This window comes from Rhopalosiphum padi, chromosome 2 (assembly GCF_020882245.1).
Source record: "Rhopalosiphum padi isolate XX-2018 chromosome 2, ASM2088224v1, whole genome shotgun sequence".
Lineage (NCBI taxonomy): Eukaryota > Metazoa > Arthropoda > Insecta > Hemiptera > Aphididae > Rhopalosiphum > Rhopalosiphum padi.
This window is the reverse complement of record NC_083598.1, coordinates 29,220,004-29,238,000: the sequence shown is the minus strand read 5'-3', so window position 1 is coordinate 29,238,000 and position 17,997 is coordinate 29,220,004. Positions and strand designations below refer to the sequence as shown.

At 28.7% G+C, this 17,997-nt stretch overlaps 2 protein-coding genes across 3 annotated transcripts; one reads left to right on the top strand and one right to left on the bottom strand.

Annotated features, from left to right (window-relative positions):
* Window positions 1-1,706: 1,706 nt before the first annotated feature.
* On the top strand, window positions 1,707-7,176 carry LOC132920407 (delta(14)-sterol reductase LBR). Its single transcript, XM_060982781.1, has 9 exons — window positions 1,707-2,037; window positions 2,704-2,977; window positions 3,047-3,156; window positions 4,604-4,780; window positions 4,842-5,025; window positions 5,087-5,385; window positions 5,456-5,691; window positions 5,750-5,877; window positions 5,949-7,176. Exons 2-9 carry the CDS (start codon window positions 2,710-2,712, stop codon window positions 6,221-6,223), a joined length of 1,677 nt encoding a protein of 558 aa, XP_060838764.1. The 5' UTR covers window positions 1,707-2,037; window positions 2,704-2,709; the 3' UTR covers window positions 6,224-7,176.
* Window positions 7,177-8,501: 1,325 nt separating this feature from the next.
* Window positions 8,502-17,517, bottom strand: LOC132920406 (equilibrative nucleoside transporter 4). Of its 2 annotated transcripts, XM_060982778.1 has the most exons (9): window positions 17,044-17,517; window positions 14,591-14,745; window positions 14,363-14,494; window positions 14,219-14,293; window positions 13,523-13,743; window positions 12,442-12,667; window positions 12,015-12,202; window positions 11,511-11,757; window positions 8,502-10,095 (listed from the first exon to the last, which is right to left on the bottom strand). In XM_060982778.1, exons 1-9 carry the CDS (start codon window positions 17,187-17,189, stop codon window positions 9,785-9,787), a joined length of 1,701 nt encoding a protein of 566 aa, XP_060838761.1. In that variant the 5' UTR covers window positions 17,190-17,517; the 3' UTR covers window positions 8,502-9,784. The 2 variants fall into 2 exon arrangements, with proteins under 2 accessions (XP_060838761.1, XP_060838762.1); XM_060982779.1 differs by lacking the exon at window positions 17,044-17,517 and having other exon boundaries at window positions 14,563-14,698.
* Window positions 17,518-17,997: the final 480 nt, after the last annotated feature.

The window sequence follows — 17,997 nt, the reverse complement described above, 5'->3', positions numbered from 1 at the left end:
TCTAAAAAGAAAGAAAAAACTTATAAAAATACGAAAGAAAAATTATATAAAATATGAAGTGACGACTGACGGTGTTGTGTATGGAAGTCTGAAGTTCGGTATGGGCTGTTACCGTCCGTTTAGTAAGTCCTAGTTTATTTCCGGATTTGACGTTATTATTTTTTTTAAAGTTCGCACGGATTATTCAACATCAACACTAAACAAAATATTTCTAAAGTTTACTTATTCATTTATTTATACTAAAACACCATTATAAAATAATGAGTATTCCAAAAGTCTTAACGGAATGTCGGAATCGCTGGTTTGACATGACTGTTTTACAAATTGCATATATTATTATTATTATTAACCAGCGATTGCGTTGTAATAAGAGACAATAGTAAGTAGTAACCAACAAATAACAATTGTAAAATACATTATGCTTACCATGGCTATTACATTGAAGGGTTCCCCACAACGGACAATTGATGAATATTGTCATATTGGAAAGTTATTGTTTACAGCATAATATGATTATTTTAATGATTTTTTCTGATCTTTAACAATATTTTCCCCACTCTTCTGGATTTTAGTAAGGAATTAAACTGAAAAAAAATATCGCCTATGAATTATGATACAAATATACAATAAAGTACCAATTTTCACTACACAATTACTTTTCTCATTGCACACTAAAAAAAAGTCTGATTATTATTATGTAAACTTTTTAAACTGTTTGTTTTTATTAATTATAATTATTTTTAAGACATAATTTAATAATTTAATATGAATAGAAGATCATACATTTAAAATAAATAATGCTACATTGTATATTTGAATTAAATTATTTTAGTACTAAAAATAATGTATAAAAAACAGTTGTAAGATGCGCACTCTGTATATCTTATTTCGTGACTTTTTTTTTTATCCTTTGTTCAAAAATATTTTTTTTTAAATATAGTGGGAAAATGTCAGTATTAAGAAATTTATCAGGCGATAGTTTGTCCTATACGTTTTGAAAACACTTCTACTATACAATATTTGACACAACCAGATTTTAGAGTTCGGACTACGACCTAAAATTCCATACGACGTTATCAATCGTAGACTGTAGTGTTAACACATAATATATTGCATACTTATTTGTATACAGAATGATTATATTAACATAATCCAATGATTCCTGCGTATTATTGATTCGGTTTATGTCGTTATTATTTTAAGTCTATTATCCGTTTGGGCACATTAAATAGTAGATAAACCTAAATAGTAAATTATAAAACTGACAAACCGTATGCATAATATTATGGAAATATGCATTTTGAATTTAAATTTCCTTTAGTTATATTATTTATAATATTAATTATTAATTATTATATATTATCGTGAATTACGAATATTTCAATTATAGTAATTCTACACAATAAAATCATGGTTGATGACCGATCTGATACGTGCTAACAATCTTGGCGAAGGTTATGTAATACGACCGCGGATGGTGATGATCATTGGCAATTTATTGCTGGTTGGTAGTGGTGAGGTTATTATAAAATACATGTACCTACCTACAATAATATGTTTAAGCGAGAATGCGGGATAATAAACCGGCTCCCGGCCACGGTACGCGGCAATCCGACGCCCCACGGCGGTATAAGTGTATAACGCATTAATGCGCACGCGCGTAGGGCCAATAATTGTCCGATTTGTCCGTTAGTCGTTTTAAGCACGCGGGAAACCAATTTTTTATAACGAACGGATGGACAACAAACAAGCAAATAGACAAACAAACCAGCCTCTCATGGAACGTAAACACGACAGATTCGAAAAATTCACCAATAGCGTGCGCCGGCGCGGCGTCACCGACATTGTTTACCTTCGGATCTGACCGTTTTCATGATAATTTGATCAGTTGAAAATTTAAGATTCCCTCGTTTTCGCTTTTGCCGCGTTTTGACTGTTTTTGAGACTTTTAACTCATCCAAGTGATCCCAGGGCCGGTCGCGCAGTACTAACAGCTTCACCGTAAACGTTTTCTGCTTTGGACGCAAAACTGCACAGGTAAGAATCACGTTTACGTCGTTTCGGATGCGGAAATTTTTAGCCGTCTTTTTGTTCGTCGATTTTTATACAAACGAAAAATGTTTAGGACTCTTAGGTACTCACTGTGAATTTTTGTTGAGGTTGGGTGGTAGGTAAAGGTTTTTTTGTCGTTGTTTTTATATTTCCCAACGTTACGGGCCTGTATGAGGTTCTTCGTGTTGGCCGCCTCCCGGGGTCTGTAAATGCAGAGTTTTGTTATTTTCGATTTGGCAACAAGTCAACGTCGCTATCGCGCTGCCTAAAATACCTACGCAGTGAATTTTTTTACACCCCCCGGTTTACAAATTGCATTTTGCACCATTTTGTATATTGTACAGCTACGGTGACATTTTGTAATACTATCCCATTGTAGTTTGCCATCGTACTTTCGAATCGTTGTTGTTCATATTTTAAGTTTTCTTTTAGTTTTTGGATTTCTTATAGGTACGTTATCAACTATCTAATATCTACCTGTTGTTTAACAACCATGATAATTTAAGTTATAAGATTGTTATGTCTATAATCTTGCCTTTTTTACTTATATTTTATGGTAAATGTTAATTCTATAATACTATAATAATTATTTTATTGTATTTTATAACATATAAACTAATAAATTATATTATTTACTTTCTACTTTTTAAGATTACGATGTTGACTAGAAGATCAAGAAAAGAAGGAGTTGCTTCACCAAGCGATGCTGACACATCCTCAAAGTCTAAAAGGTCAGCCACACCATCTAAAACTAAAAAACCAGCCACTCCTCGTAGCAAAAGTAGATCCAAAAGTAGATCCATAGAAAGGAAGATAAGAACTCGATCCAGATCGGCTAATAAGAATTTAAGAGTTCCGCAAGTTGTCTTAGAACGTTTTGAAACCAAAAAAGACATTCCAATTTATAAAAAGAAAGAAATCAAAAGTAAAATAGCTAAACTTTTGTGACACTTTCTATTTACTTGAGTAATTTATATTTAATATTGATTTATAGGCAAAAAGTCTCCAGAACCTGTTGATTCGCAATCAAGAAAGAGCCCAACACCTGTGAAAGAAGTTGTAAACTCAAGAATTAGTCCTGTTCTAGATAAAATAAGTGACAAAGTATGTATTTCAATCACAAATGATCAGTTAATATTAAAAATGTTAATCTAACAGTAGATGTTCTTAAACAGTGTTTACATGACATAGATTTTTTTCATAGTTATACTATAGTAGTATACTATATTTTACAGTGTTTATTCATTTGCCTGGAAATAATATTACAGTAGAACCTCATTAATCCGGACTATATGGGGCTCTAGGTTGTCCGAATTATTGAAAGTCCGGATTAAACAAAATAACCAAAAATCGTAAATTATAAATTTAAAAAAAAATATATTGGATATTAATTTATTATTCAAACTAAATATAAATACATATGTATGTCTTACAATATTTAACCTAAAAATACATGATACATAATACATATAGGATATTTTTAGAATTCGTTTTCTCGTTTATTTTAATCTATGACATAAACTAGCGTAATTTACGTATTATAAATGGCTGTCCGGATTAAGCGAAGTCCGGACTAATGAGGTCCGAATTAATGAGGTTCTACTGTATATTAATAATGGTAACATAATATTTATATTATCATTCACTATTTATATTGAGTGTTGGTGATTTAACACATCTAGTGATCTTGGGTAATTACTCGGGTAGTAGGAAGTGCATATGGTGCTTTAAACTCTTTAAAGGTTTAATGCATGGGATCTAGTACAGTGGATGAACCTATATTATAAATTCGATTGACTCAACAGTTTATTATAGTTAGTAACACTGGATTAATTTATCAAAATATTTTTGTTATCTTGTAAAATTAAAATATAACTTATTAGCAGTAAACATTTACTGTTAATCAAATTTTTATTAAATATTTGTACAGTAATATTAACTGTTCTTCTGTTTTTATATAAAATATAAAATTGTATTATTTAAATATTGCGATATACTTACACAATTTAAAAAAGTAAGGTATGCTCAACTCTATTATTGACTATTGTCATTTATAAAAACAAATACATTTTAAACATTGTTTAATTAAAAATATCAAAATTATTTAAATAAAATAACCTCAGTTTAAATTTATTTTAAAACCTTTTAAAAATAACTTAAAATATTAAATTCATTTTTATATTGTATATATTTTAAATATATATATTATACTCAGTCCAGCAAGAGGTATCCGTGATTATATCAGTTCTGCACATCCCCATCCTGTCAATGATACAGGTTCCACTATTGCAGAATGCGCAGAATTAGCATGTTCTCTTCTGGACAAAGCACATATTTTTTATTTTAATATGCTCTGGGGAGGCTATTATCTATTGGATCTTCCTCACCATTATAAATATATATAATATCTCAACTCGAGATTAAAATGTTTTTTATATGTTAAATTGACACTGTTTATTATTGTACACTGCGTATATATTTAGTAAATATTTATTTTGTATTGTGATATTAATTAGATATATTTTTATTATTTTTTAAAATATATTTATAGATGTCCACTACATCATCAAGATTAGAATACAATGATGAATCTGATGATGAACCTCAATTAGTTAATAATACAAAATGCAAGACTTATCCAGTAGAATTTGGAGGATTATTTGGCAATATCATATTAATGATATTATTACCATTATTGGTTATCCTTGCCAAAATTGCTATAAAAGCTGTAATTAAAATATTTAAATTTAATAATTTTCCTTTGATCTTAATCATGGATTTTTTTTCAGAAAGGAAATTTGATACCTTTTCCTCGAGGTTATTTAAGATTAGCTAACTACTATGATCAGGATGTTTTTATATGGACAGCTGCTATTGTATTACTTCAATTGTTTATATCACTTGTACCTTTGGCAAAAAAATCTAAATCATTAGTTGTTGATGATTATAAGTATAATTACTATAGGTTTTCAGGTTAGTTATACATAAGTATAATTTGTTTGAGTAATGTTAAAAATAAAAAATTTTGTTTTAGGATTTATCAATTTAATTATTGCTGCTTTGATTGTTTTGGCAATGGATTATTACAAGTGCCCAATAAATTTTATTCTAGAAATAGTGACTAAAAAGACTGTACCTCATATTGTAGCATCAGTATTATATACATTTATTATATCTATAATTTTGTATATTAAGGGAAAGTACACCAATCAAATTGATAAATTTGATTCTTTGAATTTTGTACAAAAATTATTTATTGGAACAACAAATAATCCTACCCTGGGTCCTATTAATATTAAATTGGTTTTTTATAGATATTCTATATTAATGACAGTAAGTTTTCGTTAAAAAAAAAAACATTTTTTATTGTGCTTAATTCATACAATTATATTTTTATTTGCAGATTTTATTCAATTCCCTCGTGATCAATGAATCTCTTAAAAATTCAATTAACATTAATCTTTATTTTGTTGCCGGATTGCAAATATTCTATGCTTTAGATAAATTAATTTTTGAATTTAATTTATTGTCATCATTTTATTTACAAAAAGAAAAAGATGGATATTGGACTATTATTCAACTATTTTTACAACCAATTATCAATTTTTTACCTATTCAAATTTTGCTCTCAAACAATTTGTAAGTTAATTGTTATATTTTACATAAAATCATTAACTTATATTTTATTTGTTTTTAGGCCTATTAATTATATCATTTTGAGTATTTCATCAATTATCTTTTTATTCGGCTATATCTTACAACGTTACAGTGATTTTACTAAATATAAACATGAAGTAAACTCAACATTTGTTTATAGACTTTCAAGTAAGTCTTGTGTTGTATTTTTATAAATATTTGATTATAATTAATTAATTTGAACATAATTTTGTTTTTAGCTGTGAGAATTATTGTTGATGGTTTTTGGTCGTACATAAGATATCCTAATTACACAGGGACCATAATTGTTCATTTAGCCTTAATCCTACCTATAATTGAACCTAATCTTAGCAGTTTACAAGCATCTTGGCCAGTACTTTTATATCCATTGTATTACATAATCACTTTGTCCCACAAATGTGTACGTATTTCTACCTACTCCCGTTTGCAAAATGGTATTACATGGGATCGTCAATATACAACAAAATGGAATTTGATACCAAAAATATTTTGAATTTATTAATTTCATCATTAATAAGTCATTTATGTCTTAAAATTGTATGTTTAATTTGATTTGTTTTTATTAGTTTACTTGATTTATTGATTATATCTCTGTAATTGAAGGAATCTTCAAATTTTAATTTTAACTCCCATTTATTAATGTTAAGACTTAATTTATTAAACTAAGATATGGATATGTATGTTTATTATTTATACTCTGATTATTATTCCATGTGTAATAAATATTTGGTACTTTAAAAAGAAAGTAAGTTGAATAATGCCATATTGTACAAAAGTTACTTCATTTTGTTTATGTATACAATAATATATCAATTACAATTTTAACCAACTATTTTAAGTGTATAAGTGAGAAGTTAACTTTTAGTTGAAATATTGCTGGATAATGTATATAATATAATGTTAATTTTGTACTAGTATTATAAACCTTTTGTTTTTAAAAAGCCAATTTTAATTTTCATGACTTGAAAGCCTGTATGGTTTGAGGCCTTACTATTTTAGAAAGTCTTTTTAAATCAAAACCAAAAATTGATTTTTATATAATTTTATGGATCTGATTAGATGATAAATAATAATTTATACTACTTATAGCATCAACAGTAAATTATAAATACTGGATTATATTATGTTTTAAGTATGTTGTACTAGTTCTACGTTAATGTCTACTTAATAAATTTTAATATGTTTTAAAATAACTAATTAGTTTTATGTTTACAATAGGATTAATTTTTTTTTTTATCGTAATTATAAAATGTAATTAGTGTTACATCATTGTATATATATATATTTTTATATTATAAAATTAGAATTTTTTCTTGATTATATAAATATATTGTAAATATAAATATAGATAACTACTGTATTAATACCACAGTTGTATATTATTTTTAATATATTTAAGTTGATTAATTTGATGTACTTAAATCAAAATAAAATTTGGTGAATACATTTTTTGATTTAACTAAGATTTTTGATGATCTATGAGTTAGTCATAAACTCATAACATTGCATAGTATATACTTTAAAATTATCAGTTTTTGTCGTTCATGAAACTTAAAAAATATATACCAATCAACTTGTAAATAACTATAGTTTCAAATACAATAGTTATTCATGTTGTTTATGATAAGTCTATTTAACAAAGATTTGAGATAGGTATTTGTAAATTTTATAGGATTGTGCCCCTTTTTTATTTAAGGAATATTTATTGAATAAAACACTGAACTAACTTAAACATAATATTTATTTATTTTTGAATAAAAAAACTATAATAACTAAATATTTATTTTCATAGTAAACAAAGATCTATATTCTATAAGAATTAAACAGTAAATTTAAAAAATAAGACTTCATGGTTTATATGCTTTTTCTTATAACAGTCAAGTATTTTCACCTAATGAATTGTAAAAAAAAAAAAATTAATTAATCATTTTCATACTCAGTATAAATTAATTGGGTTTTAAATAATTTATGGAACATATTAAGAAAAATGTATAAAAAAACTTAAATTGTAAATGTTTATTAAATATTTAATTTATTTATACAAATAAATACTTATATGAAAATACATTAATATATTTTTATTCAATATTTATATATTATGTGTTTTATATATGTTATATATTATAAGATTTTAACAATAAATTATATGTATTTTTATTTACTTACCTACATTTTCTCTTAGGCATCTATGATGTTAATCTATATAAGTCCTTAATCATTTTGTCCATTGATTATTGTAGATTCATTTGTATAAATTAAATTTTGATTTATTATGTAATTCCATAATTGATTGATGAATTTATTTAAATAAAAAAAAGTTCCTATAATCAATATATTGTCTATAAAACTATAAAATAGAATAGGTAATATTTATATGATAAATTATTGATCAATAAAATCAGTGTAGTTTTTAACAAGGTCCCTACATTTTTTTATTTAATTTACAAAGTATTTATAATAAAAATCAAAGTAGTTTCAAATTGTTTTACTTTTAACTGGCACAAATATTTTATAGCCATATGCAATAATGATAATTGAGTGCAATAGTAATCAGTATTATTTATTATTTATTTATATTATAGTATTGTAAATAATTATTTTGTTTAAAAAAGATGTAATGAATGAACGCACATTTATCACTTATTACGATTTCTTAAGAGTTTTTTGAGCTATTTTTCAATATTCAGTCTAATAGCAAAAACATTTAACGTTGGTACACTATTGACTATTGAGTGTTTACTTACCTAGTCAACTAGACAAATAGAAGTATATTCCGTCAGTATTTTATTTTTTGATTTGAAATGATGTTAAAAAATCGAAATATTTTATATATTGTTTCAAACGAAATGAAAACGTACACAACAATATAATACATACCAAGGATAAGAAAAGGCAATGAAAGGTATTATATGTAATAGGCAATGGCATACAGCATGTTATTACTATTTTTTAGCTTTTTGTATAAGTAGGTATATGTTATGACATAAATATAATTATATAAATAGAACATGTAGATATTACTATATTGGATAGCTTATTACTTATTTTACCTTCCTATTACAATTTGCAGTGAACTTTTGTAAATACACATAAATTTAACGTTTTAAATAATAATTATAGACATAATATTATGTCATTTATACGATTAAGTATTATAATTTATTATAAGTATAACACTGCAGGTCGATCGAAAAGTCACGCAACCCAAAACGTAATAAATCTTATGCATAAAATAATATATTAATATACTTAGTCATTATAATTATATACCTAGTTCGAAAACACTACTCGATTCGAGACTAATAATTAATAAATAAATATAATATCTCAAAATTTTAATAAATTATGATGTTATTATCATTAACTATAAAATGTTATTAATTGACCGGAAGGGTCGAATGGAAAAAAAGGTATTATAAAGTGAGTTTTAAAAAAAAATCGTTTTATTGTACAGACGACAGTACCTATATAGGTACTTATAAGTTATATTGTATTATAATTTACAACGCCGGGTAATTCAGCTAGTAATTTATATTTATATTATCATTATTGCAAAAATGTAAGGTATACTGTAGGTACACATTTTAAAGTCCCGCACGCACTATACCCTTATAACTTATAAGACTATATGGGTAAGTACTATTATAGGTACCTATCTAGGCTATATATATTGCTATAGTTTCTACACTGTTGTAACAATTTTAAATTGTGTAAAGGTTTTAAAACATCTGCACTTGTCAACACCAACACTTTTATCCGCTCAAAATAACCACTAATTCATTAGTTACCTGTTAGTAAATATAACAATCGAGGTTTTGGGTCTGAACGATGACGCCAATATTATCACAGCACTATATATATATATATATTATATTATTATAAAGCCGTCATGCGCCACTCTCTCAACTTTTCGATCGCCCGCCAATCGTGTCAAACGTGTAATTAAATTACAATAAAATATTAATAATTTAAAAAAAAGAACGATAATAATATCGTAGTAATATGGGTAGTGGTTGTATGTACACGCAGGGTCACCCGTCGGTCATCGATGAGGTTATCCCGGGAACACGGTCGTCGTGGAATTGATGCCGCGCGCGGCCGACGACAGCAGCAGCGTGGCGAGCGTGACCGTCGTTTGCAGTGGCGACGACCCGGTGTGGTTGACTGGGTCGGCTGTGACGTGGCTGTAATTGAACAGCTCGATGGGACTGACCGTTGTGACGCCGGTGACCATCGTCTTGTGATAATCGACACCGGCCAAACTCACCGAAAAACCGATCTCGTAGTGTATGATCCTGTCCAGCACGTAAGCGAATATGCTGCCCGCCGTCGTGCCGGCTATGTACGAGATCGTCATTATGTTACCTGATGCGCGGGACAACAGAAGAATATTAAACCTTCCGAATCGTATAATAATACATATTGTCGTTGCTTATTCTTTATATTATCCATAGATACATTATTTAAATCGTTCAATATAAATATTTACAAGTTATTTTACTTATTAGTTATATTTGGGTCAGTGGCGTCATTTCAATTTTTTTTTAATACGCATGGCGTATAGAGCAGCCCACTTAAGCGAAAGCCACTATCAATTATTCAGGCTCATCAATGTATAAAGTGGTCCAAATTATTACAATATCGGATTTTAAATACGTAAATGTATACCCTATGCGGTCCAAATGACGTCACTGATTTGGGTACAGGTATAGTAACCCAGAGCATATTTTAACATATAAAGTAGGTAGCATATGAGTGCCACCTAGTGAAAAATTAGTTTCACCTTGTGGTTAATGAATGTGCCTTGTATCCCATGGCCCATGCGGTCATGACGCAAGTCCTGGGGCACATAATTATATGTCATCTCATAGGCTTTTATTGATATCTTAATTTTTAAGTGAGTTACGAGCATATTAAAATTTTAATATTTTACATAACTATAATTCACTTAAAAATTAAGATATCAATAAAAGCCTATGAGATGTCCTAAATAATGTTATTACCTTTAAGTTTGATTTTAGGTAAAATTGACTCTAATATTAAAGCTAACAGCATAAAATTGAATCTGCTGAACGTAAATTTGCTATGTCATACGTTCGTAAGACAGAGATAACAGATGCGGGTATGACGTCCTCTAAAGTATGTATTAACTTAGTTATTAGTTAGACCAGTCATTTCAAATTTTCAAAGTGGGCGATAGCGCCCCCCTGTAACCTGTAGGCGTTGATAGTCTTCAGTGGGGCGGTAAAGACCTAAAGAGTGCCAAAGACTAGTGTTTTTAAGATATACTACAGATGATAAGCTTAAAACGTTTTGGGGACTGGACAATTTTTGATTCTTGAAGTGGGCGATGGATGAAATAAATTTGAGAACTTATGATGTAGTCGTAGATATACACTTTTTATAAGGATGGAGCTTAAAATGAATCTTGACACCAGGCGCTAATTTTACTGGAATACACGGCACTGATGGGACGTACACATAATGAACATTGAATTAGTAGCATATTATTTCCACTCATAGCTAAATCTTCATAAAATTAAATTAAGCCATGTTTTTAGCCATTAAAATAATTTTAAAACAGTATATTAAGACATACTTCGGACCCCCTCCCCCCATCAGTGCTTGGGCCCGGGTAATATCGCACTATTCGCACTCTCTGATCCCTCTTGATTACGCCACTGATGTCCTATAGGCTATAATCTTTATAATTTTTATATAGTAGCAAGTAGTTATGGTACTCTATGGACTATATGATACTAATGATATTTTCTATTTACCTGCAAGTTCTCGTCGTTCTTCGACGACCTTAGCTGGCGCAAAGATCATTGGAACGCTACCAGTGATGCCATTGGTTACGCCGAGCACGGCTGTTTGCAGAATAATCATGAATTCACTGATGATTTTCGTGTGGAATGGATGTTGAACTAATACGATTAGTAGAATAGCGGGAATCATGAACAGACGTTTTTTGGTGCTCTTCAGTATTTTGTCATCCCAACGTTCGTACGAATACGCTCCCAATAACTATATATATATGAGTATAAGACATAGGTATAAAAAAAAATCGTCGTAGACCATATTGTTGTATTAAGTATAATTATATAATTAAATTAAACAGTCAAAACAGATACCATCCGTCCCGTCAGGAGGTTAAGTTTTAATTTTTTTTACGTTATAACTAGTTATAAGACTTTTTTGAACCTTTTAATACTACATTATTTTGAATGATAACTTTTATAATGTTGAAGTTGATGTATAAAATTATTGTGCGTTCCACTTACTTTTCCCATAAGATCGAATAAATTAAATACTGTCATCACGAGTACGGGCATCCACGTGCCGAATCTTGGGCTGACTAGGTCGGAAAGTACTCCCGGATATATGCTCAGCGTCACGAAGTAGCACAGAAATATCGCCAACATTTGTTTCCATATGATCTTCGACACTTCTCTTCTCAACTTATATCCACCTTTTGTTAATATCAAAATCACAACTTGCATAATATATATGTATACTTATTATCTATACGTCCTATACAATATATTATGTAGTGAAAATAAAAATTATTTTTGAAGATTGTGTGGACATCGACATTTTATGTTGTAGATTTACGTTGATTTTAAATTTTTACATTACATTTTAGCAGATAATATGCATAAATAAATATAAGAAGTACAATGAATCATTACATTGTTAATCTTTACTTACTTTTAAATGAATCCCAAAATTCAGATAAGGTAGATTTTCGTAGCTTAAAAGAACTTCCTGTTTCCACGTGTACCATGACGTCTTCAACTTTATACGTTGGCACACTATTCGCGTTCGGATCATACATTGGATTTGCAAAGCTAAATGCATTTTCGTCTTTAAATATTTTTCCCGTGCTCAAACTAGTTTCAGCAAATGGTTCTGGTTGGGATTGTTCGGAATCGACCTACACATAATATAAGTCAATAAAATATTCAAATACGATTATTAAAATATACGTACATTACATACAATTTCAAAAAAATGAACTATTAAAACTAAGAATTTTTATAAAAATTTATTATGTATGGGGCAAGGACGCAGGGTTTGTCACCTTTGCCCCCATCTAAGTTTCCCCTTCCTAGGAACACAAAGCTATGATATTATATCTTTTTTTTTAATTCAATGAGCTTTCAACTGCTTCAAGAATCCATAATAATTGATGGTAATATATTTTTTATTATTATTTGTATTTGAAGTTCAAACATATCAATTATAAATAGAGATTTAAGAATCAAAAATATATTTTCATATAATTAATGATATATTGATTTATGTTTAATTAAGTATTTTATACAAATATTTGTTTTATAATTTTATTGATTATTATTTAGACTTTAGAGTAGTGTTTTCGAAAGTGTACGATATCGCCCCTTGGGGGTATGCTAGATCTACCCAAGGGGGCAATGGAAGTTACAAGCTTAACTTGGGGTGGGGGGTTAATCGGTTAAAGATTATTAACAATACTTTTTTAAGGGGGCGTCTGTCGAATTTTTTTTTTAAATGGGCGGTAAAGATAAAAAGTTTGGAAACCACTGCTTTAGAGTATACTAGACTCATTATGAAAATTTTTAAAATTGAACTTAAAATGATATTGTAAAAAGAAGTAACTAGACCTATTTTTATAATCTAAAAACTTACCATGGCACGTCATACTAATATATACTATATATTGAAATAATAACTACCTAATTAAATTTTATTTTATATAAATCATCGATGCATGCATGCCATATAACATATAAGCATATTATTATCTTACATATTCTTCTGTTGGTTCCAATGAAATCTTTTTCTTCGAGTCTTCACTCCGGGCAATGTAAAATTTTACGAAATCAGACGATTGGACTATTTGAAACAGCACGCACGACGTCATCACTACCAAATAGCTAATCACGAAGAAACTGAACGTGCTTATCCGTAAATCTTTTGTCAACATTTTCGTGAATATTCTGTTAATTGACACCCAAAGCCCAGCAGCACCTTGAAATTAATTGTTACAGTAGTCAGTATTACTGGTCTGTCATTTCCGAAAGTGAAATTTTGTGCATTGTTTTTTTAAAATTAGTAACCAATTTGATATAATTTAATATTTATAAACAAAAATCAGAATGAATATCCCTTATAGGAAAACATTTATTTATATGAGATTAAGTCTTAGGTTAAAACTTCTAATTTTGTATTTACAAATTATTAGAAATCTGCAGTTACTATAAAAAAAAAAATTAAAAATTTCACCCTCTGGGTATCAGATTAACGGATCCCTATATTATTATTTATTATTATTACTGAAAAAAATATTGACCTATATGTGACTACGAAACAAATAATCTAGAGATTTAATATAATTATACTGACATTTAATGCTATTAGATGTTTTTATCGTATTCTTTTAATATTTTCTATGTTTTTTTATTTTAACCATAGAATATATAATACACTATATAGGTATACGAACTTTCTCCGATCATGACGGCCTGTGTGTATTTTATAGGTAGTATACTGGTGTAGCCATAAAAACTGGATTGCTGGACTGTCAAATTAAAATACGTAAAGGTATACAATTTGTTTAAATCGATTTTTTTTTTGAAAATTAATTTACTTGTCGCGCCCCATGCAATAAGTCCAATGGCTATCAAGTTGAGGCAATATGACGTATCCAGCGTGAATAATTCATCCCACAAAATTTCCACGGAACCCACAAACAATAGCATCGAAATCGTCAGTGCATAACCTGTATGAATATTAGTAAATATAAAAACCAAACACAATTAAGTACTATTAGAATCAGTTATGGTGTACGGAAATTGTCTCGTGGTGTTGTGTGTACCGATATTGATGCGACACGTGAAAGACAGTGTTTCGACGAGCAAGTTGTTGGTGAGGACAGCGACAAACGCCACCATAATGTACACGATCGTCATGTCAAAAACTACCATTGAAACAGGATATTTGGTTTGGAAATAATCCACAGCCATGACAAAACTACAAATTAAAAATAAGGTAATATTATATTTGGTAATATATTTTTTAATTTGTTTATACAACTTCTTTCATTTAGAAGACATTTGTAAATCAAATTTACAAAAGTTTTATGTTTGACGTATATACATATTAGTATATACATTATGTCATTATTACATATATTACAAAAGCACTGTGTATGGATTGTATGATATACATATATTTATTTTTAGATTATAAATGCGAAATAATAATTAGAATTAAAAGATGACGCGCTATATATTCATGTGTTTTCTTCATCTTCCAAGCGTACAATGTAGGTACAATATAGGTAGACGATTTGTGTTCAGCAGAACCTATTTTTGTTTTTGTGTAGTTAGCTTTAATATTGTAGGACAGTGGTCACCAACTAATTTTTATGGAGTTCCGTTTTGAAACTTACTATACTGGCCGCGGTCTCTAACACCCTAACAGTTTTAATAATTTACACACAATAATAAATACTCTTTTTTTAAATTAGTATTTATATTGATTTATTTATGCATTTGTTCAATACAGATTAATTTTATTTTTTTGCTGTAATATACATTTTATATGATACACTTATAATTTTTATTTATTTATATTAAAAAAATTTTAAAATCTACTCCGCGGATAAGGTTCCGTAAAAAAGTGTTCGCGGTCCGCCAGTTCATTACCCCTGTTGTAGGAAGTTAATAAGCTATAATACAATTTAAAGGTAAGAATTAACTATTTGTATTTTAATCATGTCAGTTTTTAAATGAGCCATCAGTGTTTTTAAATTGTTAATGTTTTAGTAGGTATCTTACATACCTAATACTTATAATTTGTTTAAAAAGTGAAAAATCAAAAAAACTCGCGAATTAACACATAAAATATTCTAAACTTATTATACTTAATTTTATTAATAGGTAAATTTATACTTTTAACTCGAAGTTAAAACTAATATAATTGGTTTGGTTAAACACTAATTTATCGTAATGACTAATGTTATAATATACTACTATAATACTCGTAATAATTGTAGAACGAGGATAACATAGCGGGAGAGACTTCTTCTTGAATTCAGAAGTAAGAATATCTGAATATATACATAAATATAATAAATATTAATTTAATACTATATGTAAACAATGTTAACAGCTGAATTAATATTAGTTATGATATTATTTTTATATAATCATTGTCAGTATTCTGTTAACTGTTAACAATACCTACAGGTTTTCAAATAGCTGTAGTTCCAATCAGATTATTATATGTCAATATTATAAAATTTGAATAAGTAATCTAACTATTCTAACTTAACTTACTTCTTAAAATTAATTTAAATGATTATAATGTATAAATGTATAATAATATCATTGTATACTTGTATAGTCTAAATTTTCAAAGTAGACAAATTTATATAGTTTATAAGTTATGCGGTGTAATGACTTACGTATTTTCCCGATATTATGATTTAATACATACGTATTAGTTATTAGTTTATTTATTTATTATATATATTTTTAAAATTAAAAATATTTAGAATCCAGTTAATTTATTAAATTATTATAAAATCTAAACGCCATTCGCCGTTTAATACGTAGTTCAATTTTTTACAAAACGATTAAGCAATCAACTACGCTATTATTGCAATAATTAGTATTTATGTTGATTTCTCTATGAATAACTTATAAACATAGGTATTACATAATTAAGTTAATCGATATATTTTTACATTTTGGAACGAAGTCAAGTTATTATACCCGCTTAATAGTAGAAAACTTCTCTCGACTGTATATATAGCTATTAAATATTATACCTACTCACGTGCAGATATTATGCACTTACATTTTTAAAATGTATTTAATTATCTAAACGGCTATATAGTTAAATAATTATTAAATTAAATATTTCTTTTGAAAAATGGGAAATTATGTAGGTATACGTGTGTGGTGTATGAGGCGTGAACTTTGAAAGAGAACTTATAGCCCCTTGTTCCTCTGGATCTATCTTTACACGGGGTGCTAAATAAAACATATATATATACCTATGTATGAGTATGACATTCTATAATCTATAGGGCTCACCATACTATAATATAATAATTAGTTATTACTTAAGTTTTTGTAAAAGGGTTTTTTTTACTATACAGCCATATAGGGTCACAGGGAGATACGTTTTTTTAAAATTATTTTGTACTTTCACCCCAAAAATAGAAAAACTGTCATCCTCTGCAAACCGTATATTGTGTGTGTGTATATATATATATATATATATATATAATACCTTAGACCTTCTATTATGAAAGGTTACCTGTTGTATGGAAACAGAAAACCGGCGCCCGCCAGTACCATGGCCATGTAAGTCTTGCCCATGTTGTCTACCGGAGGCGTAGCCAGCGGACAAATGTTGCCACGTTTGCCCAGGGCTACGTAGCCCCTGCTCAGGTTCTCATCCATCACGATGAACTTCAGAAGAGACGATCACCGCGTACCACGAAGAATAAATCTACCGAATATCTTGTACCTACCCACCTATATGTAATATACTAATATATATATATCATATAATTGTACGTTATAATGCGTGTGTTTAGTGATAGTTGCTGTATAGAATTTCGCACGATATTGGTAATATATTATATAAATACACAATATTATACACATACACTGTTATATTGTTATTATTATTATAATGTTTTATCAACAACTCGAAACAGCGCGCGCATTATTGTTGTTGTTGTTCAGCAGTGATGTTCGGAGCGCCACCGTTACACCTATAACATTCGCACACCATTCAGACTTGCGTATTAATAATCTAACTATGTTGCTGCACGCATACATGCGCACGTGAAACTTGTAAGTAAACTCGTGTAAGTACGACTCTGCCCCGAGTATGTGCGTCGGCGCGGGCGTCATGCGCGCGGGTGACTTGCGTCTGCCTTTTTCGACAACTAGGAGTTGTGTGGCGGCGGCGGAGTCGGGGGCGTGTTAAAAAGGAGAGACACGATCGATGAGTGGGCCGTGGTTATCAACAAAAACTGTTTGCAGGGCGACAAGTCTTGTCGTAAATATATAAATATATACCTATATTATAATGATGTTTATACATAATATATGATATTGATGTAGTTATAATATATATGTATATAGGTATGAAACAATCCCGTGTAACCTGAAAATGAATAGTAAGGTCAGGATCGTGTATTCGTATCGATGATGATGCTGCAGTTAAGTTACTTTAGTTAGAACACCCACGCTATGTATA

Coding starts and splice junctions, on each gene's coding strand:
- LOC132920406 (XM_060982778.1), bottom strand. CDS start 17,189: ATGGATGAGAACCTGAGCAGGGGCTACGTAGCCCTGGGCAAACGTGGC. Junction 14,495..14,590: donor CACGTGTCGCATCAATATCG/GTACACACAACA, acceptor ATATTCATACAG/GTTATGCACTGACGATTTCG. Junction 10,096..11,510: donor AGAACGACGAGAACTTGCAG/GTAAATAGAAAA, acceptor CCCGCGCATCAG/GTAACATAATGACGATCTCG.
- LOC132920407 (XM_060982781.1), top strand. CDS start 2,710: ATGTTGACTAGAAGATCAAGAAAAGAAGGAGTTGCTTCACCAAGCGAT. Junction 3,157..4,603: donor TAGATAAAATAAGTGACAAA/GTATGTATTTCA, acceptor ATATATTTATAG/ATGTCCACTACATCATCAAG. Junction 5,386..5,455: donor GATATTCTATATTAATGACA/GTAAGTTTTCGT, acceptor TTTTATTTGCAG/ATTTTATTCAATTCCCTCGT.